The sequence below is a fragment of the Ammospiza caudacuta genome, chromosome 11 (genome assembly GCF_027887145.1).
Source record: "Ammospiza caudacuta isolate bAmmCau1 chromosome 11, bAmmCau1.pri, whole genome shotgun sequence".
In the NCBI taxonomy this organism is placed as follows: Eukaryota; Metazoa; Chordata; class Aves; order Passeriformes; family Passerellidae; genus Ammospiza; species Ammospiza caudacuta.
The window spans coordinates 8,177,784-8,205,561 of NC_080603.1; the positions used below are offsets into that span (position 1 = coordinate 8,177,784).

General features: G+C 45.2%; 1 protein-coding gene across 1 annotated transcript in view; it reads right to left on the reverse strand.

Moving 5' to 3' along the window:
• Positions 1-27,778, reverse strand: part of MAP3K13 (mitogen-activated protein kinase kinase kinase 13) — a 72,933-nt gene that overhangs the window by 14,054 nt on the left and 31,101 nt on the right. The window contains exons 6-8 of the mRNA XM_058812221.1: positions 8,005-8,579; positions 847-1,030; positions 574-765 (exon numbers count right to left, since the gene is read on the reverse strand). Of these exons, the coding sequence (XP_058668204.1) occupies positions 574-765; positions 847-1,030; positions 8,005-8,506 (878 nt within the window). The 5' untranslated portion in view covers positions 8,507-8,579. The remainder of the gene's footprint in view (positions 1-573; positions 766-846; positions 1,031-8,004; positions 8,580-27,778) is intronic.

Below are 27,778 nucleotides of genomic sequence, written 5' to 3' on the forward strand. Positions count from 1 at the left end.
CATCTAGGGAATAAGAATATAAGGAAGCCAGAACATTTTAGTCAGAAAGCAACAGAGAAATGAGGAAGACACATTCCAGAAAACCAGGGAAATAATAGGAGAATAGAAGGAAAACCAAAAAGTCAGGAGGCAACGGAATACCCCACTTTCCAAAAAGACTAGATATTGTCAGATCATTAAATATTTCCTGATTGCTATTTATCATGGAAGACAGCAGTAAAATTTCCACTCTTGTTAAGTGCCAACAAGTTGCAATAGTTTCATTCTCATTGGTTTTGGGTCAACATGGAGCAAAAAATAATAGAGCCTTTTGGACAAACATTAAACTATTTCTCAAGAAAAGGATAAAATAGCCTCAACCAAGGGATGTTTAAGCATCTGAGACTCACTTTGGTGACCTGAAGAACCACAACTGGGGGATGTTTAACTTTGGTGACCTGAGGAACCCAAACTAAGGGATGTTTAAGCAGCTGAGACTCGCTTTGATGACCTGAAGAACCACAACTGGGGGATGTTTAACTCTGGTGACTTGAAGAACCCAAACTAAGGGATGTTTAAGCAGCTGAGACTCACTTTGGTGACTTGAGGTCTCGATGGATGATTTTGTGGAGGTGCAGGTAGTTCATGCCGCTGGCAATCCCCGTGGACCAGTCCACCAGCAGGCGTGGGGTGACCTTCCTGCCGGCCCGCAGCACCTCGTAGAGCTGCCCGTGGGCACAGTACTCCATGATGATGCAGTAGCACGGGGCCTGGGTGCAAACTCCCCTGGTAAAGACAACACACAGTGAGCAGCAGCAGACAGACAACTGGACAGGAAGGGTGGCCACCACAAGCGTCACAACCTACTTGAAGGCGATGATGTTGGGGTGCTTGAGCTTCCGCAGGTGCTTGATGTCCGTCTCGTTCTGGTCCCTCACTTTCTTGATGGCCACCTCCTCTGCGCGGAACTTGCCCAGGAACACGGCGCCCTGAGCCCCGCTGCCCAGCCACTGCAGCTCCGAGATCTCCTCAAAGGGCACCTCCCACGTGTCTGGGAAACAACGGGAATGGAAAAGGTCAAGAACATGGAAACTGTCAGAGCACACCAGGGCAGCACCTGCCACCTCCTGCACCACACCGTGGGCTCTTCTGGAGGGAGTAGGTGACATCTTCTGGCTCACACTGCATGTGCTCAGCCCCAACAACCCTGTTAGCCACCTCCAGCCTGCTCACTCCCATCCTTCCAGCTTTTTCACCACCCTGCTAACCACTTGTGTGAGCCACTCCAGCTTGGCAGGCAGCAATTTACCATACCAGGGACCCTGGACTGGCAATTTTGGGAGGAGATCCTCTACCCCAACACTGAACAAAGTGAGTGACTCCATTGAAAAGCACAGATTAGAAGAAACACTTAATATTCACAAGTGATATAAAAATATTGAGGGTCTTTTTCATTCCCTGAAATAAATAAAAATAGGAAATGAAAGTCAGAGGTGGCAGGCTGTAAAACACAGGGCAGCAGCCACCAAGATAGCCAACACAAAGCATATCAAGCACCAGCAGCAGGCACAGAAATAGGCCCTTCCCACAACAACATCGTGTATATCAGTGTCAAACAGGCAAAACAACCTTAGCCAATTCCTCCTCTTTGGTACCCACACACATTTGTAGGGACAGTGCTGCAGAGGTCCAGTGGCACTGTATAAACTGCTTCAATAGAGCTGCACCCATCAGAACAGAAAGCCCTGTTCCCTGTCAGTCACCTTGAAATTACTTTAAATCTCACAAACAGCAGGATAAAAGGCAGGCAACTGTTTATTTACTGTAATTCAATAAAGATCTACATTTGGAGAATAAATAATTTAGCAGCAAACCCAACAAGTAACTCATTGATTTCTGAAATAAAAGGAAGTCACACCTGTACAGATCTCTGTTTCAGATGACTACAAAAGCTGTCTCATCCAGACTCTGAGCCTTTGGGATGCTCCCAGGGCTGCAGTTGGGATTATGCCAAAGTGTCCATTCTAGATACTGTTATCACTGAAGGGAAACTTGTATATCCCAGCTGTCTGTGGGCTGTTCCCAGTTCAAATCTTTCCCTGGGATCATTGCTGGGGCAGACAGGCAGGGGCTGCTGCCTCCTGTTGAGTGAGTGCTCCCCAGGCACGGCCATGGAAAAGCTGCTCTCCCCCAGAGCCAGACCCCAGCACTCCTCCTGCTCACTGAACTAAAAACAAAAACATTGCTCATTTCCAGCAGAAATTCCCTCCCCCCCCCGGCAGGGCAGAGTTCAACCCCCAGCACATGTTCCTTCCCAGACACAAGGCTATTTTCCATACTCATGGATCTGTTTGCAGCTCTGAACATAAACTGGCATTTAAATCTTTGGACATTTAAACACTAAAAGATTTTAAATAAAGAAAATAATTAGATCATTAATAAAATTCATTAATTCATTATTAAATCAAGAAGATCTGTATTTCTATTTAATTCACACATGTATCACTTCTAAAAGGAGGTGGCAAATAGAGGTGATTTTTGTGCATGTTGATGAACAGCATTTTTATATGGGCAACTATTCTGTCATACTAAAATAGCTGTTTCTTTCACAGAATCGTGGAACGGACTGGGGGGAAGGGATCTAAAAGCCCATCCAGTCCCAACCCCTGCCACAGGCAGGGACACCTTCCACTATCCCAGGTTGCTCCAAGCCCTGTCCAACCTGGCCTTGAACACTCCCAGGGATCCAGGGGCAGCCACAGCTGCTCTGGGCAACCTGTGCCAGGGCTCCACACCCTCACAGGGAAGAATTTCTCCCAAGTGAGAAATCCATCCATCCATCCATCCATCCATCCATCCATCCATCCATCCATCCATCCATCCTTCCTTCCGCCACTTCCTTCCTTCCTTCCACCACTTCCTTCCTTCCTTTCTTTTCTTTCTTTATTTTCTTCTATCTTTCTTTCTATCCCTGTCCTCTGGCAGTGGGAAGCCATTCCCCATTGTCCAGAGTCTCTTTCCATCCTTACCTGTGGGAAGTCTGTCTTTCTGACACAGACAGAACACTGACACACATTTCCATGAGGCATTTAGAGTTTGTGAGCACTAATGGATAACTGTATCCCCTTGGAACCCTAGTTTGCTCTCAGTATTCCCTATCAGGTAATATTACCTTCCTCTAATATTCCCTCTACAATGGCAAAGGCTGAGAGAGGCTGTAAACAAAGTAAGCAAAAGTTCATGTGGTTCTTTCTGCAAAGTCATCTCGTGTTTATTTCGGAACACAGATGCTCTCCCATGTCCCATCTGCATCCTGACTGTCAGGGGCACAATTCAGGAAAGAGGTTTCAGTGTAGTGACAGTGAAATATCCCACGTCTTGGGGAATATCAAGAAGAACAAAGAGCCAAACCACAGGTAACACACAGTGCAGTAGTCAGACTCTTCTGGGCCTTAAGAAACCAGTGGGATACTTCCCCTAAATAAATTACAATGTAATAGTAGCAGGAATTGCACGAGAACTTGTGTTTCTGAGGTGATTAAGAACCATTTGAGTAGAATGATGAGAATCTATTTCCCATGGGGAAGAAACGCAGGAGCAGCCTGAGCCATTGAACCAATCTCTTTGGAGGAAGCCTTTCCCAGCACTGGCTGCTCTCCAGCGCTGGCACTGTGACAAGAAGCATCTCTGGTTTACACAGACCCCCTCTGACAGGCACCTTGCTCTCCAGGTAGACACAAAAACTCTAAAACTCTCACAATGATGGTAAACACACAAATTGTGAAAGGGAAGGTGAAAGCAGCTCCTGGAGACAGTTTCTTAATAAAAAGGAAATGGCTGGCAAGTCTAAGGAGTCTCTAGGAAACACAAACAAGTCTTGCTTTAAAGTGCTGGAGTCCCCACAATCCAAATTAAATAACTGGCAGATGCAAATTAAAGAACTGAGTGTGTCTCCCTGAAAGCACTCCCCAACAGCCTTTAGAAATCAGGGTAAACAACTGGAAAAACATAGGAAGGAGGGATTTTATGGGTCAAACCCCAAGTACTTAAACCCCAGATAATCAGCTGGCACTGAACAATACAAAAGCAAATATTCCCAACAGGAATGACTCCTCACCAAGCAGTGATTGGCATCACTTGGTCAACCAGCACAGAGCCTGTGGCAGCTCCCAGCTGACCAAGGCTCTGCCCAGCCTGTGTCCAGCAGGAAAGGACAGGCACACCCCTCTTTTTGACCATTTGGGTGTCAGGAAGGACACTCAAGCAATAATTTCTACAAGAAGATAATGCAGAATCATTCAAAAGCTGTTCTTATCTTTTCCCTCTTTCACCAAGTCACAGCCAAAGCTTCACAGGCAATATGGGCTCAAGGACATGAAACCTATTTGTCTTTTACTACTTGCAACCACAACACAACCACCATGTCCCAAAGCATGGCCTGCAGGGCAGCCAAAGCAGGTGGGCAGGGACACCAGGGAGCAGCAGAAAGTACCACGAAGCACCTGCAGGCAACATAAAATGGTTTGGGTTGGAAGGAATCTTAAAGCCCATTCTCTTCCTCCCCCTGCCACAGGCAGAGACATCTCCCACTATCCCAGGTTGCTCCAAGCCCCATCCAGCCTGGCCTTGGACACTTCCAGGGATGCAGGGGCAGACACAGCTTCTCTGGGCACCCTGTGCCAGGGCCTCAGCACCCTCACAGGGAAGGATTTATTCCTAACCTAATCTTAATCTCTCTTCCATTAGTTAAAAACCACTCCCCCTTGCCCTATCACTACTTCCCCCTGTAAAAAGTCATTCCCTCTCTTCTTTATAAGCCCTGGAGAGCCACATGGCTGCAGATCCAAACTGGGCTCCTACCCCTGCTGTTGATTCAGCCCAACAAAAAGGATTACTCCTGGATGAGGCTTTAAGTAGTTGTCTCATAAAGAAGGGGGGAAAAAATCATCTGCACAGATCCATGGCAGCAGCCCAAAGCTGTAAAGCAGCTCCCAGGGAAATGAAAAGCCACCACAATCCTCTCCCTGCTGCTGAAAGAGCCCCAGACATTTCCTCAGCCACACAGCACTTGCACAAACACAATCCATGCATCCTCTGTGCTCTTGCTAAAAGACAGCAAAAATAAAAATAATCACATACATCAGTTAGTGAACTGCTGGCTTGTATGTAGCTGATGAAATGCACACAAAGATGATTTTCTGGTGGCAAGAAGCAAGAATGAGATCATCTGGAAAAGAGAACATGAATATTCTCACAAAATCCTCAAGTTTCAGCACAGAAGCAGTTTGAAAAGGTTTATCCTTGGGTAACAGAAGTGTAGTACTGCCATCAGGGTAACAGATGTCATCAAAACAAGACAATAGAGGAGCTCCAGAAGAAAAATAATTTTTTTTTAAATCTTCTTTTCACTCCCCTTTCTAACAATGAAGACACTGAAAATGCAGCTCAACTACACAGCTACATATAGCTGATCCCAATTAATCCTCAGCCTTACCACATCTGTAGCCAGTTCAAATCTGCCCTTTTAGAGGGGCCTGATGCCAGCAGCAAACAGCAGTGTCCCTGGGTGTGTGGCTCTGAACATGCCCCCACCACAGGGAGCAGCAAGACCCCCTGTGCACAGGAACGAGCTCTGTGTGCACCCTCCAGCCCCAGCACTGCTCCCAGCTGCTCCTTTTCATTCATTAGTGCTTCCATCTTTTAGTTTGGTGTGTGAGTGTCTCCTGTGGGTCACCAGAGCACAGACTGCACTGTGGGCTCCAGTGCAGCTGCTGGCCCTGCTCTGTGGAAATGGGATCTCTCTGTCTCTCTGTCCCACGGGCAGCTCTCCCAAAGCCACCACTCTGAGGTGACAGGGACACACCAGCACAGGAGGGTTCAGAGACAGCAGTGGGGACAGGTGTGGGACACACAGAGAATTGCTGGGAGTGGCCACTGCCACTCTGCACCTGTGGCCTTTCCTTAGACATTTTCATCTTCCCTTACAAACACTGAGCATCCAACCCAAAGCACTGTCACACAGACACTGCCCAATGCCTGCTCTGAATGCCATCTGACTGCTCAGAACCTCCTTTTCCTTCCCAAGGGAGACTCCCCACCCAGACAGCCCTTCCAAAACTGTTCACCCTTTGTGCAATCACCCCAGCAGCCTTAATTCCCCAGGGAACTTTCTGTCACTGTTTTTATTTATAGTCTGAACCACAAGTGCCACACTGAATTTACAACATGCAAACAAAACACAACCAACCGTGCCAGAGAATTACAAAGCAAGCAAACCCTTGCACAGAGAGCTGCTGTTCAGGAGACACCTGGAATGTAGAGATGCATTTTCTGCTTGCTTATGAACTGGAAACAACTGACTCTAGGAAGCTGATTTCAAGGCAAATTCATACAACACGTTATTTAACAGCTCTGTTCCCTCATATTAGGAGCTGTGCCCCATCCCTCTGGGGTTTAGATTTGAACCACTCAGACAGGTTTCTGACCTTGTATCTTATAATTTGTCAGTGCCAAAAAGCCATTTGATTATTACTGAGTGATGCTCAAAGGAGACTTTGCCCCATGGTACTGCAGTGGCCAGGCTGTTCCCATTTTCCATAAGCCTCAACCATTTCAGCTCCTTAATTCTAATGACAGCTTGTTCCTTTCCCATCTGCCACCTCCCTCCCCCTGTGCTAGGGGAGAAATCAGACACCAACAGCAGAGCATACTCTGCTCTTTGGTTTTCAGTATCCCCTAAAACATATATAGAGATAGATATATAGATATATATGCAGTCAACTGGGACATCACTTATTCACAAGCTACAGATTTTATATGTATTTATACTCACATACACATTTACGCTTACACATCTAAATGGAAAAGGTATAAATATTGAAGAACATATTTCTGGAAAGACAAATACTAAATGATATTTTAAAGAGGAAAATTACTCCTCAATAGAAAGAAATAAAAGCCTTTTTAAAAGAGAAGCAATACTCCTGCTATTTGGTGGTCAACTGGGGTCAGCCTTCACCTGGAGGTTATGAAGTGCAAGTGCCTATGTCAGCATTTTCCATCTGGCATAAAAATTAACACAGGGATTAGAAATTAACACAGAGATTGTACCAAGTATTTAAACACAATTCCTTCTGATTCCCAAGCTCAGATTCCGGTCTTGTCACAATTGCCCAAGCTATGGGACTGAACAGGTTTTGACTCCCTCACTGTGGGAACCCAGAACATCCCTCTGGCTGTCCTGGACTGCCAAGACCCCTGCCAGGGGGCTCAGAGGCCCTGGCACTGAGCCCAAAACACCTGTGGGTTTGATTATGACCTGTGGAGCAAATTACCAACCTTATATGAAGATTAGCAAGCCACAACAGTTTAGGTAGAATAGTGAAGTTATCATGGCGTGGAAAAGTAGATTTTAGGGTTTCTAGTATGGGGGTTCAGGAGGCAAGATGGAGGGATCTGGACGTGTCCAGCCTTTCTCCTTCTTCTTCTTGGCCTCCATCTTCTGCTGTGATGTCGGCACTTACAGATTGGTTTAGAGTAGAAGCTCACTGTCTAACATAGGTGATAGGTATTGGAAAGTAATTGTAAAGATTGTACACGTAGTTTTTAGTATAAAGACATAACACAGCCCTGGGGGCAGGCAGCGTGCCTGGAACTGTCCTGCTGGATGGACCTTGGCAGAGCAGGAGAAAGAATTTTATAGATAAGATACAATAAGCAACCTTGAGAGCGAGAAATGAAGAGCCCTGACTCCTTCTTCAAGCACTGGGCTGGGAAAAGAGACTTTGGAACTTTTCTCAGGGTCACTCTGATAAGCTATAGATCCCGACACCTCACGAGCTGCCTCTGCCACCCATGACGGCTGTTGGCTCCATAGTGCAGGATTTATCCCTGGAAACCCGTGACAGGGCTGGACAAGACAAAAACGGCCAAAAATGCGGAGAGCTGGGGAAGAGCCCTGGCTCACTTGCCTGACCTCACACCAAAGCAGAGGGAGCCAGGAGCCGGTGGCTCCCTCTCTCTCACCTTGCTGCTGCAGTTTGTAGTCCGTGGAGTAGGCCTTGCCTATGATGTTCCACACGGGCCGCAGGCACCCGAAGAGCCCCTCGAGGAAGCCGCCGCTGCCGCTGCCCGTCCTGTTGAACTGCACCTTCACATCGTCGCCGGCCCCGTTGGTGTCGCCGTCGCCGGGGCTGCGGGTGCCCTGCGGGAGCCCCGGCTCGGGCTCGTCGTGCTCCCGCAGCTGCAGCACGCTGTTCTCGAAGTGGTCGCGGGCGTCCTCGCTGACGCTGCTCAGCACGGCCGCCGTGCCCGGGCTGCTGACACCCTCCAGCAGCTCTGCCGGCAGCGAGCCCCGCTCCCGCACGTCCTCCAGCAGCTCCGGGGACGGGCGGCTCCCGGCGGCCGGGGGCTCCTCGGGGAACCTCCCCGAGTCCTTGTCCTCACAGAACGCTTTGCCGATGGAGCTGGGAGAGGAAGACAGGCTCAGGCGCTCCTGGGTGCTGGCCATGATGCCGTGAGTGTGCATCAAGGAGACGGCCCGAGAGGGTGCTCAGAGCATCTGTAGGACACAACTCACATGTGACATGTGGGCCCAGTACCTGAAATGAGAGGAAAAAGAAAAACTTTCAATTTTTTTATTGAAGTATTTTCACTACGTGCGGTTTCACTGAGGCGAGCTGATAATTAACTAGACTTTCCAGACAGCTGCTGATACTTGGTAAATAATTACTGCCCTAAAAGAAACAAATAAATGGTTCCAACAGAAACTCCACTCAGGCAATACTCTCGGTAACATACTGCAGGAATTGACCAGGAAACAAACACCACAATTTTAAACAAGAGCCTAAAGGTCAAAATCGTGAAAGATTCTTTGCAGAGAGCTCCCATAGCATTCCCAGACTGAAGCTGGCCCAGCTCAGCTGCGGTTTGAGTCCCACCACTGTTCCTGGGCCTGGCACAGCCCTCAAGCTCAGGAGCCCTCTGCAAACCCTTGAGACAAGGTGTTAGAGAAACAAAGCCCGGTGATACAGGTGCCTTGATTCCACCAAGGGATGGTTTGTGGCTGCTCCCTCTGAGCTCCACCTAGTTATTGCCATCCTGGACCTCTGATTGACCCTCCATGCCCATTGTGGCAAGGTATGTTCAGTTCTCTAGCCACATCCATGCCACCCTCATAAGCAAGTAAAATTTTGAGTTTCACAGAACAGCAGACCTTCCTTGCTGTTCTCCCAGCACTGCTCTCCACTTCTCTTCTGCATGAAGCTTCTGGGAGGGTGCACATAAAACAAGAGCTGGGATCCCTTTTAAGAAGTGCTCCTATCTTTTGCTCCATGCTCCACTGAGAGGTCTTTTTTCCACAACTCATGGTGTGCCACCTTCCCACAGGGCCAGGTTGGTGGCTAGGGGTCATGCTGCCAGAGCTGCCCACCACAAACACAGTTTTGGGATAGTCCATGCTGGAACAAGAGGCTCTAACACTGGGCCACAAGCAATTAAGTGAATTCAGCCTGCAACATGGAACAAAGTCCAGTTTTAAATTCCATGAGAACCTGAGAGTGGGGTAAAAAAAAATGGCCTTAACAGAAAGTACTTTGTTAAAAAGTAAGATCAGTTACAGTGGGTGCAAATTCCCAGACTCTGCAAACGGCCATTGGAAGGGAGAAGGAGGTGGCCAGGTAGGACACAGCCAATGGCAAGGGAACAGCTCAGAGCCATGACTCCTCAGCATGAGGTCACTGCAGAGAGGAGAGATAAGCCCTTCAGCCCACAGGATGCAAAAGCCCTGGGCTTCAGCCCCTCTCCAGCAGCAAACAGGAACAGCCAGGAACCTGGATTACCTTCCTGTATCCTGCCTGATCACATGGGGCTTGCATAAAAGCTTTATTTAGGTTGTAAACTTTGTTCTTTAAAAGAAAGCAAAACAGCAAGTGAGGCAGAGGTTGCAGCACAACCCAAACCAGTAGAGGAGCTGAATCAGACCCATATGGGAAGCTGGAGAGTTGGTTATTCCTGACCTGCTGGTGACCAGCACTACAATGACCAATTCAGCAGTGTGGGAAGCTGCAGTGTGACCTCAGAATACAATTACTACTAGCAGCAGTTGTTCTATTATCACAGATTTTGTTATTGATAAGAAGATGCTTCAGACCTGAACAGAATTTCAGAAAAACACCAGGCCAGGCCCAACTCAGTGCTCCTGGGCACAGCCCCAGCTCATCACCTAAGGTCACTTAAACAAGTGATTGTTTAAACAAGAGCAAAGTGCTACCACTGCTCCTACGGATAAATCTGCTTTTTGTAGCATAGAATATTAAGCAATGCAAATAAAACATCAGCCAGGTATCCTGCAAGAAACTCCAATGTAAAGGCTCGAATTTGAAGTAAAAGTGTCCCAAAATACATGAAATTTAAGCCTTGGGAAGTGCATTAAGGATTAAATCAGACTTGGAGGATAAAATAACTTTGTTATTATGTGACTCTCAAGAGTACACTACTACAGTGTAAGCTTTTGCTTTTACATTTTTACAGTTTTCTGCCTCTGGAATGTTTGATTGTGGAGGTTTAACAGGGAATGAAGAGCTTTTCACTACACAGCTCAGGCAAGAACAAAGCCCCAGACTCAGGGATATCAGGTCTGTTTTCCCAGATCAAATTGCTTTCTCCAACACTGAGATGCTCCAAATAAAAAAAGCCTTCAGGCACTGTGTCCTGCCACTTTACATGCCCCTTTATGTGCTTCATGGGGAGAGAAGGCATATAAAAGTTATGAAATTATTTTCAAACTAGCATGATACAGCCTTATTTAGGCCCTTACATAAGCAGCCTAATTTTCAGAGGTGTAGCAAACTCATTGTTTGGAGAGCATGAAACAGCAGCATTTCTTTTAAAACAACTTCCTCTCAAGCCAACTTGAAGCAAAGTGGTGCAGAAACCCTGGGAAGGGAAGAAAGTGGTTTCTGCCACACCACATCAGTGCTGATTTGTTGGAAGAAGTTAATTCTTTTAATTCTCTTCTATTGTAGTAAATTCTGCAATGTGCGACCTCTTGCTTTAGCAAAATGTGATTTAATCCAATGAAAGTAGGCTGGTTTCGATCTCTTGAAACAAGAGAAGAAAAGCATTTCCCAAGTTTTATTGTCATAGCTGCTGCTATTCTTTCAGTCATAGCACCAAAAGGCTGAGATTTTTCAGGTTGACCTCTTCCCAATAAAAGAAAAGGCAAATAAAAACATTTTCTTGGGAGTTTTAGGTTTCATTATATCCAGAGTGCCATTCAGGATGTACTTAAAAGAACATGTAGTGATAGGACAGGGTGGAATGGCCTTCAGCTGAAGGAGGGCAGGTTTAGTTTAGATATTAGGAAGAAATTGTTCCCTGTGAGGGTGGGGAGGCCCTGGCACAGGCAATGTCCAAGGCCAGGCTGGACAAGGCTTGGAGCAACCTGGGATAGTGAAAAGTGTCCCTGCCCATAGCAGGGGTGGAACTGGATGATTTTTCAAGTCCCTTCCAACACAAAGCAGCCTGGGATCCCATGTCTGTGATCTGTATGTGCATCATGAGCTTTCCCAGGGAAAGGCCTGGCCAAGGCTGTGCTATTTCTATCTGAGTGATGCTCCTGCTGCAGCAGCCTCCCAGTCAAAAGCTGGAAGCTCCATGTGTGGGAGGACTGTGCATATTTAAGAGATTGAGATTTCACAAAGTGCTGCTGCACACACAGACTTGAAGGCAGACCCTTGGATTTTAACTGTTTTGATGAGTTCATGCACTCTGCACTAACAAACTTCTTTTCTGTCTGGAAGGAGATTCAAGGCTCAATGTAATTTTGTACAATCACAACTTCTCATAAATTACTCCATTTCCATGCAAAGTATTTTTCCAGGCAAAATCCCACCACCCTCAGACAAGAGGAGCATGAAATCACCTCTTCTTGAAAGATTGAGGCTGCTCCTCAACATGTCAGACAGCCCAAAATTCAGTTTGAAACTACAGATAAGTGAGAGTTTACCTGAATCACCAAGTGAGTGAATGAGCTACCAAGGCACACCTTGCCTGATATTGTGCCTGTCCCTGGAAAGAGCCATCCAGGAGTGTCCCCACACTCCCCCAGAGCCACCAAAGCACATGGCTGCCTATACAAGTTCAATATTCCTAAGAGTGTCAACACAATGGTCAGGTTTGCAGCTGAGTTAAGCCAATGCCTTGTGTGAACCATGACTGAAGTTCCTCCTTTAAAGTTTCTCCTTTAAAGATCTAAGCTAAAAATTGAGTGGCAAATCAGACACAGCATTGCAGACACAGCACACAAACCAAACAAAAACTCAGTGCTGGAAAGGTGATGTAAGCACAGAGGCCACCACTCAAGTCTTGTGACAGTCAAAGTCTCCAGTAACACTAAGTTTGCTTCCTTTAACACTATTTCTATCTCAGCCAGTGAAGCACAATCTCTGCTTGCACTTCCAACATGCAAAGGGAATAAAAGCAATTGTCTGACCCATGTTTAGGGCTGAAGCAGAGCTGCTGGCAGAAATTATCCAGCTGGGACATGGAACTACCACAGACAGAGGAGATTCCTGCCCAGATCACTACCTACAGCCAAGCCCTCTGGTGTCCTTGCTTTTTCCTGGTACTCAGTGTGATTTCCTCCTGGCTGCAGTGCTCATCTCCTCACTGATAACACAACTGGAATTTATGGGTGCATCATCTCAACTAGTGGCTTGTGACAAAGCTTTAAAAATGCTCTAAAATCCAAACAAAACCACAGAAAGCATATCTATAAGGCACAGACATCATGTTCTCCTGCCCCTTGTGACTCTCTCTCAGATTCTACAGGGAATTTTTACAACACATTGATGCACAGTCCTCTGCCATTGCTGTACAACTCCAGCACAGGAACAACTGAGAGTTGCTGAATTGGCAAGTCCCAGAGCTTTTGTTGTCCCTTCTGACCTTTGGGGTTTGAACTGTATGGTTTCACTACAAAGGATTTCAACAGACTTTCTTTCTTGGTCTCCTGATGAAGAAAATATTACATGAATGGATCAGATACTCCTCTTCTGCCACACTTTTTACCTTACTTGGAATATAGGCTTGTGTTTTGCGTGGTTGCTTTGAAAACAAAAAGTAAAAGCAGATTTATTAGTAGAGAATGAATTACACATCACCAAAAGGCAAACTTGTTTTCAGGAGGGTTGAATTTTTTTTAAAGTTACATTATTACATTAATTAATTACATTACATTTTTATAAGTTGATAAGAGATAAGTAATTATCTGTTTTGTTAGGTTGTAAAAAAGAAATCACACTATGAAGCTTGCCCACATTAACCTGGTATAATCCAGCCCAGGCTACAGGCAAACCTTTAAGCCAACTACAGAGTAGCCCAAGGCAAAAGCTTGGGTGCTTTTAAGCCATCAATCTCCTTCTCAAGACACCACTCCTTCAGGGAAGAACATTTCTTCCCATCTTACACCCACATGAATGCCCAGCCACAACCCAGCCTTATCTTTAAATAGTACAATTACATAGCCAAAACATCATCAATTGCAGATAAAACAAGTGAAAATTCTTCATCTGACCCAGCTGGGATTTCCTGTCACTGCAATAGCTCTGTCTATATAAACGTATCTCTACAACAAGCATGTTTACCTGGGAAAGTCAAGTCTTGTCACACTGGCTTTTTTTGTGCTTTACACTGCTCCTTCAGGTTGTCAGTACTTCTGCACCTCCTGACTTGAACACATACTTTTACTTCCTCTCTCCAATAAATATTTGGATGCTACCTCAACATAAAACAACTTTCTTCTGCAGACACCATAATCCCCACCTGAGTGATGTGGTAGCAACTGCTGAGGGCTCACAACTATCATAATCATCATCATTTAAAAACATTAATAGAACATTAACATAGCCATGGGCATTAAGCACGTGAGACCACAGACATGTTGTGTGTAGTCTGTGTTATCACAACAAAAACCTGACTTTGTGATGATTTAATTTAGCCTTTATTCAATATATTCCATCTATCCAAAACCAGAGATATATCATTTTTGGAAAAGTGATTTTAGTTGTGCTGTCCTTTTGTCTGTGGCTGTACCAGTGAGAAAGAGAACCCTGTCTAGCTCAGTGGCCAGAACCCTTTCTGACAAGGACAAAAATAGCAAGATGTACCAGCCAAGGAACACCCCTAATGGCTGAAGCCCTGCTCTGTGCAGAGCCAGCTGCAGGTTTGCTTGGCACCTTGCACAGCCCAAGCAGGCCTGGCTGAGGAGGAAGAAGAGGCACCTGGGCTGCAGCAATGGGATGAAGGCACAGCAGCTCAGGAGGTCCATCCATGCCCCTCTCCTGCTGCAGAGCCAAGGGAAGGGTGTGCAGGCAGGCAGAGCTGCCCCAGCAGTGCCCTGCTCACAGCACACTGGGCTGGGTCTGTGCCTCTGCACACAAAGGACTGGGCCTGTCTGTGCAAATGGGCCAAGGAATTGTTTAACCAGAGCACCTCAGCACACACTGGGCTGTGGCAGGGAGTTTTGTACTTAACTCTGTGTTGTAGAAGGTAAAACCAACTGCTCTTCATTTTGCATGCCTTTAATTCTTTCTTTCTTGGAACAGCCAGTTGTTCACTGCTTCAGTGGCACCTGAACATATTATCTCTTTAATTCCAGCTGTGATTTTACAAATTATCCCATCCTCCACTACAACATCCTTTCTCAAGTCTAACAATTCTCACTTGACCTTCTCACTCTCCATGTGAAACTTGCTCTGAGTCTTTGATCACCTCTTTTCCATTTCTCCTGTATCACCTTGAAGTTATAGAATGTAGAATCACAGAATAGTTTGGGTTGAAAAAAGCCACAAAACCTTAAAATTCATGGGCAGGGACACCTTCCGCTAACCCAGGTTGTTCCAAGCCCCATCCAATCTGGCCTTGAACATTTCCAGCGATGGGGCAGCTTCTCTGGGGAGTTGAGGAAGTCAGACCACAGCCAGGATTCCCAAAAAGGACAGAATGCCACAGAAATGCACAAAGGCACAATGATCATTTTGGCTTCTCAGGATGCTGAGCTAACTTCCATGAGTCTCTTACTACTCAGATCTCATTATTGAGCAGAAAAAACTATGTCAGAGCCTAATTCTGACTGTTAAGACTGAATTGTGTTTAATCAACACTAAATTGAACTGGTATTTTACCACCAAAGTTCACTGGAGCCTTCCACTACTGCCTGCAGGTGGCCTCCATAGTTATTACCCTCAACACCTTCCTTGTGAAGTCTCACAGCCTAAACAGAATATTCCTAAAATATCTGGATAAGGGAAGAAAAGGTGGGAAGAGTATGAGTAGTTCCATCTCCAAAGCAGAGAAAAATGTTTCAACATTACCATCCTTTTATCCCTACTCTTATTCCCTATCATTTAACCAGTAATCTGTCTGCCAGCCTGGTGTCTCAGTTATTTAATAGCTGTTTAGCCTCTTTAAGAGCCTCTGCTAAGTATTCCTGCCAAAATCCCAACAGATTGTATCAACCAGATCCCCCTTCCCACCATGCTCCTGTCTCCTCCAAAGATATTTAATAGATTTCCAAAGCAGACTTCACCTTAAAAGAACTGGTGACTCTTATCCCCACATGCAATGTGTGCATCTGCCCTGGCTCTCAGCATAGGAATTAATTTCTACCTCCAGCACCAGGCAACAAATGTTTCACTAGAACCTCCTTCAGCATAAGGTCGCAAATTTGTGGGGGGTGCTGAAGCAGTGCTTGATTTGGAAAGAGAAATCAAGCATCCATTTATTTTATTTTTTCACAAGGAATTAAAAAAAAAAGAAGCAATAAAAATTCATCTTGGTGAGGGAGAGACCCAAAGAGCCCATCCAGGCTCTTGTGAGTGCAGGGAGAGCTCTCAGGGGCAGGGAGAGCACGTCCTGCTCCACCTGGCAGCGCTGCCAGCGCCGGCTGGGAAATAAGCACCTTACGTAACGGCGTATTTTCAGCACTACACACAGAAATGCTGCCTCTACCCTGCAGAAGGTATTTTTGGATCTGCTAAAATGCTACTGTGTTCTTCCAGGGCTTTGCATTCTTCTGCTCAGAAATTGCATAATCTGATGCCATAGGAAATAAGTGGTGTTGCATAATGACTCTGGTATTGGCTGCAGGGACCAGGGACTGCCCGTTCCTGCTGGAGAGCAGCCCTGCTCTGAGCCCAGGTGCTTGGGGAGAAAGGGGAACCCACAGCCACCTGCCCCTGGGGAGCAGGGGAGCACAGCAAGGACCTTGCAGTTACCTCACAAAAATCAGGGTAACTAACTCCCCCAATTGCTCTTTGCTCCCCTCCCCGTGGCTGCTACATGTTGTGAGCTGTGTGCACACAGGGAACACCACCAGCCCCACACAGACACAATCCACCACAGGCCCATCAAAAACACTGGAAAACATTCAGCTGGGATAAAGACAGAATAAATGCTGATCGGCCTTTTATACTATGGAATTACTACTGAAACCTGTCTCAGACTAAAATGTAGAAATGACCTTAAGTTACACTCTTCTCTTTCACCTTTCTAGCTGTCTCCACAGTAGGAAACTTTTCAAACCCAGTGACAGGCTTCAGGCTCTGTTCTTCAGGCTCCTCATCCTTCCCAGTTCTGTACTTTTACCTCACTGAAAATCCCCATGCTATTATTGATCCATACATTATTATATTACTATATAATTACTATATGTTGTCATACTACTATATCATTACTATATGTTATTATACTACTATTACTATGCAACAACAACAGATTTAAGGATTCAAACTGAAATATTTTACAGCAGCAAACACCAGTAAAATTTCCAGTTTAGTTCACAGAGGCCTTACAGCCCCACATTTCCATGTTAAGGCACTAGATGTTCCAGCCTTACCAACACACAATATCTTGGAATTTCCCCCCCTTACAGAACTGAAACACCCTATTTTCCTTCAAAGAGTAGCATTAAAATTAATTAATGTCTGAAAGATCTTTGAGGATGAAGATCAATATCACAGTGCTTTCAGGAATCCAGTGAATGAATCAAAGTCTCACTTTAATTCACGTGAGGTGTCAGACTGGTCTCAGGTAAACTCGCTCACTCCCACGCTTGTTTTTATTTTTATAGTAGATATGAATTATTCAGCATTTGTAAAGCACATTCAACATGTAAATGCTACTCACACAAACTTCTCAGTACTAAGAGCTTATGTGCTTCACACCCTAAACTCAACAGCTCTCCATGAAAGTACAACAATTCCTGGGGTAGGTGCAGTGCTCTGGCCCTGTCACCCCACACCAGGTCCATGTGTGGGTGTACCTGCTGGGAAGGGGAAGGACACCTGAAATCCAGCTGGCAGATCTGGGAAGGGAAATGACAGCAGTACTGAGTTGTATTTAGCAAGCACCATACACAGCAAAGAGGATTACTCCTCGACAGAGGCAGCACAATGCCCTGCTCAGGAGCCTCTGGTAAGCCTGTATTAGTGACAGCGCAGGGTTAGAGGTGTGAGCCTGCTCCACTACAGCTCTGTGTGCTGGTAACACACAAACACTGACCTGGGGCTGCTCCTGAGGCTGGCACAGCTCCTGCCACCCAGCCCCGCAGGGACCAGCACTCAGACATCCCAGCTGGGCCACTCTTGGGCTGCAGCTGATGGCTCAACACCTGAGGACCTCCTCAGGCCCAGGATGGTGAGGCTGAACTTCCCGTGTTTCAGCAGGAGAGTCACAACTGTACAGCCACATTACTGATTTGGGTGTCCTCCAGAAGACACAGAGATGGGGGACAGGACAAGCATCCCTGGAATGAACAGAATGTCTGCACAGAGACCTCCATTCCTTCAGCCCACCAGCCTCTCACCCCTGCCAGGACTTTCTCCTTCCTTCCCTTCCAGCACCTCGGTGCTGTGTTACCAACAGCTCCAGAGGGAACAGCACCAACAATCACAACTTCACCAGAGGGTTATAAATCACAGACTTTACACAGACAAATCTGCTCTTCCTCCTGGCCTACACCCAACTGTTGCCAAAGCCTTTGAACCCCCTCCAACCACCAACTTCTCAGCTGAAGCTGCAGCAGGGAGAGAGCACCAAGGTCAAAGCACACACTGACTATTTACAAGGGTAGGAGTAACTACACACAGAGCTGCTGCTCCTGGCCCAGCCACAGCTGCCAGCCTGGTATTCAGCCCTAAGTGGTCGGTGTTTGGGTGAAATATTTACCCCCCACTACCCAGGAGATGAGACTGATTTGCTGCAATGACACAAAACAGGAGCCTACAAAGGCCTCTGCATGGGATGTATTTTTGCCAAGGAGGGATAAAAGACAAAGTCCCATAAGCTGGACAGGGCTTGGTGAAGTGCCAAACTCCTGAGAGCTTCAGAGGTAGCACTTGCCTTAGTTGACTCATTTGGATTCAGTTCTGGCTGAGAACTCACTGGAAGTTGTACAAGGAGTGAACCTCCTGCTGCCTTCCTCCACTGGGATCTCAGGTCAGAGCTTGGCTAAAGGGCTCCATGCACCTTCCCCTGCCTGCCCTGGCCCCAAGGACCAGAGCTGAAGGGCAACCAGCACTGATTTAAAATCTGCTCACACATGCCATGCCAGATTTCTTTTATTTTTATTTAAAAAAAATAAAATTACAACTCTGCCATCTTGAGAAGCCCAACTCTTGAAAATCCACTCCCCACATCTCAACTAGAGACAGCCTGGAACAGGTACCAGGCAGGAACAACTCAATCCTAATCAGCCATCTCACATTTGCTATAAAAAAAGTCCTGAGAAAACAGGAAATTCTTAAAACTTTTCTTATTCTGCCACTGCTTAGAGCAGACCCATGCTTAAATAACTCCTAATTGTGAAAGGTCTTACCTCGGGAGAGATTTTCAAATAAACCATTACTCAATTTTCTGATCCACTGGAGATAAGCAACTCACCTAGTCTTTACAATAGGAGATGAAAAAGGGAGGTTGAAAATGTAACCAAAAAGCCCCCAAACATGATTAAACCCAAGTTCACCTATAGCTGGGGCAAAGTGGGAGTCTCTACCATTTATTCTGTGCTAGAAGTTACTTGCTAATTCCGGGCACAAGGGTCAAAATGAATGCCAGCTATAAATTTAACTATCAGGCAGCAGGGGACAAAGACAAATCTGAATGACAGGACCATTCCAGATCAAAGACTCAGACAGGAGGCCCCAAAGACAGAAAACAAAACTGGTGTTAGAGCAAAACAAACAAACAAACAAAACCTCCACTACATCAAAATCTGGATTTATTTGTGTTTCTCAGCAGAAGGCTGTCACAGACAGAAAGTTCAAAGGGCTGCCTCTCTCTAGAAACAAAACCGTACACATTCATTCAGGAGCACAACAAAAAGGGTAGTGACAAAAACTTTTAAACCCATGACAACTCTACCCTCCCCATTCTAGGGTATCCCAAGGTGTCTGTGGCTACCCACACAGCAGGTCCTGTGGAAAGTGCCCACATTTCCAGCCAGACTGACTGCATCTCTCTCCTTTCAAACATTTTCATGTTTTCTCCCTCAAAATTATTGATCTAAATACATTCCTTCATCTTCTTCTACTGAACAGATTGCCTACTGCTAAAATCAGTATATCCAAACACATGGGCCTGATGTCATCTTTCTCCAGATCTACTTAAAATATCCCATTTTTCATTTACTTAAGGGAGACATGTGGTTTGATATGATTAAGCTACTGCAGCACCTAAACCACCCCCCAAAACAAAAATAAAGAGGAGCTCTTCTTTTCATTGGGAGAAAACATGACATCATGCCCATTCAGGTGAGCAGGAATATGACAAATCTTGCCCCAGTGAACAGTATCGTTAACTGCAAAGGTACTCCCAGCTCCCTCATTTATTAGGAAAATGAGGGGTGAAAATTGTGTTCAGCACATCAGAGACAGCTCAAACTGCTATTTTCAATAATACAGGAGCAAATTCCTACCCAGCTGATTGAAAGAAAAACACACCTCCTTCGTCTCAGAAATAAAATTAAATTATTTAACACTGTAAAACACAAGAGGAATTATCTGATTAGCCCACAAGGAAAAAAAAATTACAATTCCCAAAAAGGCAAAAATTACAATTCTGCCTCTTTACACTATCTAGTAATTCTTAAGTCATTGGATATAAATGGAATATACAGGCATTCTTCATTGCCATTCCCTTCCCCTTTAAAAGGGGGGCACAAGAAGATAACGTGCAAAATTGCAAGTGAAAAATGTCCAGCACACCGACAGGCAAAGGCCAGGCCAGCTCTCAGATTCATATGCAGTGATGGATAAATTAAGGTTTCACGTTTCCTCTTCCCTTTCTCAGCATCATTTTTTAATCCCTTTCCCATCACAAATGCAACATCCATCTGTCCTTCCGAAATAAATGGCGAGAGGGGAACGCTGACCATGAAACACCACACACAAACACACACCCCTCACAGAAACACACTTCCCCCTAAATACTCACAAGGATGAAGATTTCCTACGTGATGCTCCATTTTCTTGTTTTAAAAAGATGGAAGGCAAAAAAAAAAAAAAAAAGGCAAAAAAAAAAGAAAAAAAAAAAAAAAAAAGGAAGTGTTGCAAAATAAAAGGAAATTCCACCCACACAATCCTGCAGCCTGCTGCAAAGAAGCACCGAGCGTGCTGACGTCACGGATTCATGAATGGATGGAAATGGGGCTGGATGGAGCCCGGCGGGGCTGCGCGGCCGCCAGTCCCCGCCCGCCCCGGGCTCCGCCGCCAGAGCCCCCGAGCGGCGCCGCCGGGCCCGCGCCCGCCGCTCCCGGGAGCAGCGCCGGCTCCGGCAACAGCCAGCTGCCGCGGGAACAGCGCGCCCGGCCAGCGGGGAAGGAGCGCATCGCCGCCCCGGCTTCTTACGGGATTACAAACCGCGCGTATTATTGTTAAAACAACTAAATATAAACGCGGACCGGGAGGAAGGAGCGGGGAGAACAATAGGAGGCTTGTGTTTGATTAGCGATGCAAATGCACCGGTAAAATAAAAATAGGAGTATTAACAAAATCCCACGTTCGGCTCCAGCCAAACATTGGCGGCAGCGGGAGGACAAGCTCATAACCCCGTAAGGTACGGGAACAAAGATCCGAGCAGGCAGAGTTTCACTCGGGCTATGTAAGGCACGGTGGGCACATCACCCAACCATTTCCACCCCTGTGCCAGTCCCAAACCAGTGGGATACACTTCAATGGATGCAGAACACCCAAATCTTTGGCAGAGTCCTGCTAACCACCTGCCAGAACAGCTGTGCTTCACCTGGATGTGGACAGGGAAGGAGCACAAATTCTGCCAATCCCAGTGCCAATCCCAAGCCAGTGGAATACAATTCACTGTGCAGACCAGATCAGCAGAGAACACCCAAATCTTTGGCAGAGTCCTGCTAACCACCTGGAAGAGCAGCTGTGCTTCACCTGGATATGGACAGGGAAGGAGCACAAGTTCTGCCAATCCCAAGCCAGGGGGATACACTTCACTGTGCAGAACATCCAAATCTTTGGCAGAGTCCTGGTAACCACCTGCAAGAGTAGCTGTGCTTCACCTGGATGTGGACAGGGATGGAGCACAAGTTCTGCCTTCTTTTTGTACCTTTGGAGCATGAGGGAAGGAATGGAGGAATGAGCATGACAAGGAGTGAAGATCAAAGTTTGAAGGATAACCTGGGCTGCAAGCTCTGCAATTATACCATCTCAGGGTTGACCAGAATTCATCAATTTGGCCTCAAACTCCTTCTGAACAATTTGCAGCCTCAAAATTATTAAGAGACAGAATTTCCATATTTTCACCACACCTTTTCCTAGCCAGTAGGAAGCCATTATGCCAAAACAGGGTGTCCCAAAACTTACTCTGGTGGAGCACATCTGACAAGAATGTCTGAGACAATCCTACCTTTCCTTATGGAAAATGGGTAACATCCCAAAATTAATCAGGACTGGATGTAACAACACCACAGATCTGGGATGAAAAACCAAGGATTTTGTGCCTACTTGATCTCATGTGAACAGCAATACTGGTATCCGCTTCTGCAGAGGGAGGAGGAGGGCTTGGATTTTGGACTGTGGTTTCTGAATTAAGATTTATAGATCTTATAAATTAAGATTTATGAATCTGGCTAGGGAAAATGAAAAGGAATGCAAATTTCTTATTACCTACTTTCAAGATCAAAGAAATCACAAATTCAGTTTTGCTTTAGAAATATCTCTTCTTTAAGAGCTAAAAGTCACCAAAGCACAAGATTTCTGCCCAGACAACATCACTGCTGCACTCGTGTGCCCAAGGGGAAGCAGGAGTGGAGGGACAGAGAGAGAGATATCTCTTCTCCAAAGGGATCACTTTGTGCTCCATTTCAAATCCCAACTGCACCTGCTGTGCCTCCCTGCCTTGCCCTCCAGAGCCCAGCACTCAGCTTTCCACCACCAAGAGATGGAGACAGCTTCCAGATCTCCCTGGCATTTTCAAAACAGACAAAAACATTCATTTACTTTCTTACCCTAAAGGGATCAATTCAGGAACTAGAAGGGGGAGTAGAGTAGCACATGCAAGAAGTGGAAGAAAAAGAGAAATATTGCTACAGAATAAGAAAAGTCAGAATAAAAATAAAAGGAAATAATTTTCAGAGGTTTCCAAGGGTTAATTGCAGTGACATTTACAAAAAAAAAAAAAAAAATGCAGCAGAGAAAATAAGTGGGAACAAAACCCCAGGAGGACTCCAGGAGAAGAAAAGAGCTTGTGCATAGCATTTCATATTTTTTTGCCCATGGTGGCTTGGTTCAGTATCCCAACACATGATTTCATTTATGCCTCAAGGGCTCAGGTTAAAATTTTTAAACACAAGATCCTGAACTTAATACAAAGTAATACCTTAAATCATTGTAAAACAGAAAACCAACCCACATTGTCCTAAAATTGATGGCTGCTACACAATTATGTTGTGTTGCAACCAGGTAAGTATTTTCATAGTACACATTACACAGCTCCTTTGATCAGTAACTTAGTTGATCAATATTAAGAAAGAGAAATTCTTCTCCTTCCTCTCACTCAGACAAAATCATTGGTAAATGCAGGGAACTCAAGTATCAGGTGCCAAATATAATTTGGCTCAGTATTGATGTCAAAAGAGGAAAAAAATGTACTATATACAACAAGGGTATAAGATACTAAAAATCCAAAGTTCTTAAGGGACCACAAGAGTGCCAGTGAAAAGCTGACAGACAACAAGATTTCTGAAAGGAATTATGGGCAACCAAGTAACTAGACCAGGAGGAGAAATAACAGGCTAAACTGATGGCAATGGGTGCAAAAAGAAAGCTAAAAGTATTTCTAAAAACTAACTAGTTCACTATATTTGAAAAATACAAGATAATTAAGTATTTCCAAGCCAATTAATAACTAATAGGAATGTTATACAGCATCTGCTAGGCATAACATTTCTAGTTGGCACATCCTATTGATTTGAGCTCAGTCCTAAAATAATCATTTAACAAGTTCTCCAATCCCGTGACCTTCAATTTTAATAAATTGGTGAACAACTAAAATTGCAGAAGACTGAAATACCAATATTATGCCAATACTCAAAAATAGCATACGTTGTTATTTGTAGGCCTTGGCAAGTTGGGAAGAAATCCTAAGCCAGCCTTTGACAAGGAAGGATGGTTCTGCTGCCCTGGACCAAGGGCTGAGTTATCCCAGGATCCTGCAAACCCAAAGCAAACACTCAGTGCTTCCTGTGGCATATTCCTCTGACAGCAGCAGAAAATTAGAAAAGAGATGGGAGTGACTCAAAGGTTAATTTCACAATTATGCAGCACTTAGGCTGTTAATAAACCTATTCAGCACACACTTGGAGGTACAGGAGGGACTGCTCTGTGAAAAGTTCATACCTGGATGAATAAAGAAGTGAATGGAGACAGCAAATGATGTTCTATGAGATAAACATTGGGTTGAACATTTGCATAGATCAGGTGGCATTTTATTGTCAAGTCCAAAACACCTGTGAAACCTTGAATCCACTCTTCCCAGCCCTAGACACACATCCCTTCTCTGAGTGTCCAGGAAGGAAGGAATCAGAATCACAGAATCAGATTCTTGTTTGTGCTCTCATTATGTCCAGACCTGATCTGGTGCAATTCACCTTCCTATTTTGTAAGGAGCAAAGCTTCTATTTCACATCCTTCCAAACTTGCTGTTTACAGAGATTTATGACTGGACCCTATCTGATGCCCCATGCATTCCAGAACTATCAGTACATGAAACTGGAATATTGTGAAAAAATTGAAAAATTGAACATGCAACACACAGTACTACAGGCCAGTTTATTTTATTATTTTTCCTTTTTTTATAATTTTGTATCTCTCTTACACACTCAATAGGGCAAATACAATACAATTGTATCAATGGCACTTTACTAAGACCAGAAATGAAATTTATGTATTTATCACTTAGGATTTTATCCAGAATGTGCCCAGACCTGGGACTTGAGAAGTCCTCCCTGCAGAGGCAGGTGAGCAAAACTGTAATTTGACAAGACCAGCACTGAGACCTGAGAAGCTTGACCAGAGGAAAAGAGAAAAAGCTCCACAATGGGACATGTGCAACATCCAGAGAAAGGTGAGCAGCACTTCCAGCCAGGAGCCCTGTTTGGAAAGGGAATCTGTTTACAACAGGACAGCCCTGGTGATTTCAGACCCTGTTCCTGAGTCACTACAGTCCAGAGCCCATAGCTGGGAAAGGAGTCCAAAATTAAGGGGTGAAACAAAGCTGGGGATAGGTTTTGGTGCCTAATTGCTCCTCCACAGGCAAAAGGGCTGTGCCCAGAACATGGCTCAGAGCCTCTCAGATCAGAAACCTGAGATCAGAAACTCTATGAAGAGCAGCTTCAGTGAACCACCAAGAAATCTCTGGGTCTGCTTAAACACGAAGGCAGGGAGCTGGAAACAGGCACAGACTCACAGATGTGCAATACCCCCAGGGAAAGCACCCCTTCTCATAAGTGTGTCCCTAAAAGCTACTCAAGAAAACTCAGAGACACCCGTACCACCACTGCACAGTCTCCAGATCAAAGCACTACAACTGCTGTTACTGAAGAGTGAGGTTACTTACACAAAGCACCTTCCACACTGTTGCCTGGTGTGTTTTGAGTGAGCTCAGGATGGGTAGGAGCACACAACAACTACAAGGACTTCCTCTGACCTTGTATTGCCTTCAGCAACACTCCAGATACCAAGAGTAAAGTAAAATAAAGACACTAAAGGTACTAAATGACAAGGCAAAAAGCACTATGTGTTTAGGAATGGGGTTAGTAAGGATTCCTTTTTTAAGGAGTTTCTGAGTGGCTTTCTCTCCTCTTCCCAGGTGAGCCCTGCCTTTGCAGCTCCAGTTCCCTGCCTGTGCAGTTTTAGGAGGAGACACAAGACTGTAATGCTCAGAACATGCACTGTTGAGGCTGGGAAAGTTCAAAACACTACATTTGCAAACTACCTTCTTTTGAAGGATGGCAGCCCAGCTCCTGGGACATAAAGAGAAGCTCTGGAATTCTATCAGGAAGGAAAATGGTGCTACATAAGAGACATTACAGCTGCTGAAAGGGCCCCTAATGCAGCAAGTGAGCAACAGCCTCCCCAGATTGACAGTGGTGGTGGCCAGCTGAGCAGAGGCCATGAGAGAAAACCAGATCTCTTTATTCAGGGAAACAAGCACAAAATAACATCCCTCGCACAGAACAGGCTGAAATCAAGTCTTCCATAATAATAATTAACTCTAATAGGGTTCCCAGCAGTGAGAAACACTGAAGAAAAGAATTTTAAAAATAAGTATTCATCAATAGCAGTTATAAGGGACACTTGTAAAGCCAGCTGAGCCTCTGTCACTTTTCCTCTGGCAGGTGAGGAACCTGCAAAGAGCAATGAGAGCTGACAATGAAGCCTCAGTATTAGTGTCACGTGGAAAGAAAAGTCCTATAATTTATGTTGTTGCCACAAAAAGACATGCATAAATGGGAAGCTATTGCAGGGAGGAATTAATGAAACTGAAGAAGTGATTAAAAAATGCAGTCCAATTCCCCAAGGTCAAGTGTTGTTCAGAGAAAAAAAATCACCTGCATAAATATAGAAACAACTGCTGAGCAGCTGCACTGTAGATAAGGATTGGGGATGGAGAGGATCAGACTGAGCACAAATTATAAATATCCAGTTGTCACAAACAAGGCAACTTCTATCCATTGACAGGAATACAAATTCCTGATCCTCTCAGATTTGATGAAGCCTTGGGGAAAGTCCACTTTTGGGAAAGGCTTGCTGGGAATGTGAGAAACCACCCCAAGAGAATGACAATCAAAGGCAGCCAGGTCACCAGGTGAGCTCTGAGGGATGGGAAGGTAACTCAGTGAGGTGGCTCAGTCTGGATAGGGTGAAATGAGAAGATAAGAATGAGATATGATATGTTTCTACTAACTGCACAAATAGTTTCTTCAAAGAAACAGGGAAGTCCTGCTCCACACCTACAGTGACCAGGAAAAGCAATGGACTCAAAGTGCAGGAAGAAAAAAATACTTAGGTTGTAAGAAGAACTTTTCTAAATGGTAAACAGCCCCAGCCTAAGGAACTTGTTTCCTCTATTAGGAAGGAAACAAAAATCATTTCACAAAAGCTGTCCAGCAATAGTGATATTGCTTTGATGCAAAAGATCAAGATGAACTATTGGAACCTCTGAGGGATCTTCTCTGAAGATACTCAGGCACTGAAAGCTTTACAGAAACAGCAGAAGCTGAAAAATTCCTCTGATCTTTTGCAGTGCAAGGTCTCACCAAATTTAATCTTTCTTGTCCTTGCTACTGTTACACAACCCCTTCGAGGAGTAATATTCAGATTTTCTACCAAAAACCGACAAAAACTGCAGAAAGCCCATTAAGAAAGCAGAACTCAAGTCATGAGACTGCCACAATAAGGCTCTATATTTAGTACCAAAAGTTTTCTCTGTAGTACTGTGATAAAGTTTCTTCAAGAAGAGTGGATCAGCTCTATGTAAATATTCCCAAGGCAAACAAAACCTGCTCAGCATCTTCCTCCCAGACCCATGTCACTCACGAAGCTTTCAGTAGGTTTTGCCTTTTTTTATCTCCCTCCCAAGAGGCTTCTGCTCCCCAGTGCTCACTGCAGACCAGAAGAGTCCTCTTGATCTGTGTGAGGTATCACAATGTAGAATTACTCAGTTCATGAGCTGTGACATCACTTCAAATAGCCAAATATGGGAGATTAGAATTCTGAACTTGTCAGCAGTGGGGTTTGGTCCTTGTTTTCAACCACAACATTGGACACTGCAGTATTGATGGAGAAAGCACCCCAAAGGGGTCACTGCAAAGTGCCCTGAGTATTTTCTGAATTAAATCACAGAACTGATCTTAAGGGACAAGCAAAAGTTAAACAGACTTCACCCAAGGGGCACATCAAACTTTGCCGCTGTGCTAATACTCCTGCCCAAACCACCAGCTTTGTATTTACCCATCCTGGGAAAAAGCAGCACCACATCAGTAAATTCAAGTCATGGCTAAGAGAGGCCGACTGAGAGCCATGTTCAAAAGCACATCAGCTGAAGCATTAACCCTGGGACCCTCCAGAGCTTCACAGTGTGTTCTATAACCTCGAGTCCTCCATAAATGTCACAGTCCCCCTCAGGGCCAGACCTTCCATCCTCAAGCCTCCTCTACTCAGCACCACCACACAGAGCACTCCCATATGGAGTGCCTTGCCTATTAACCACAAAG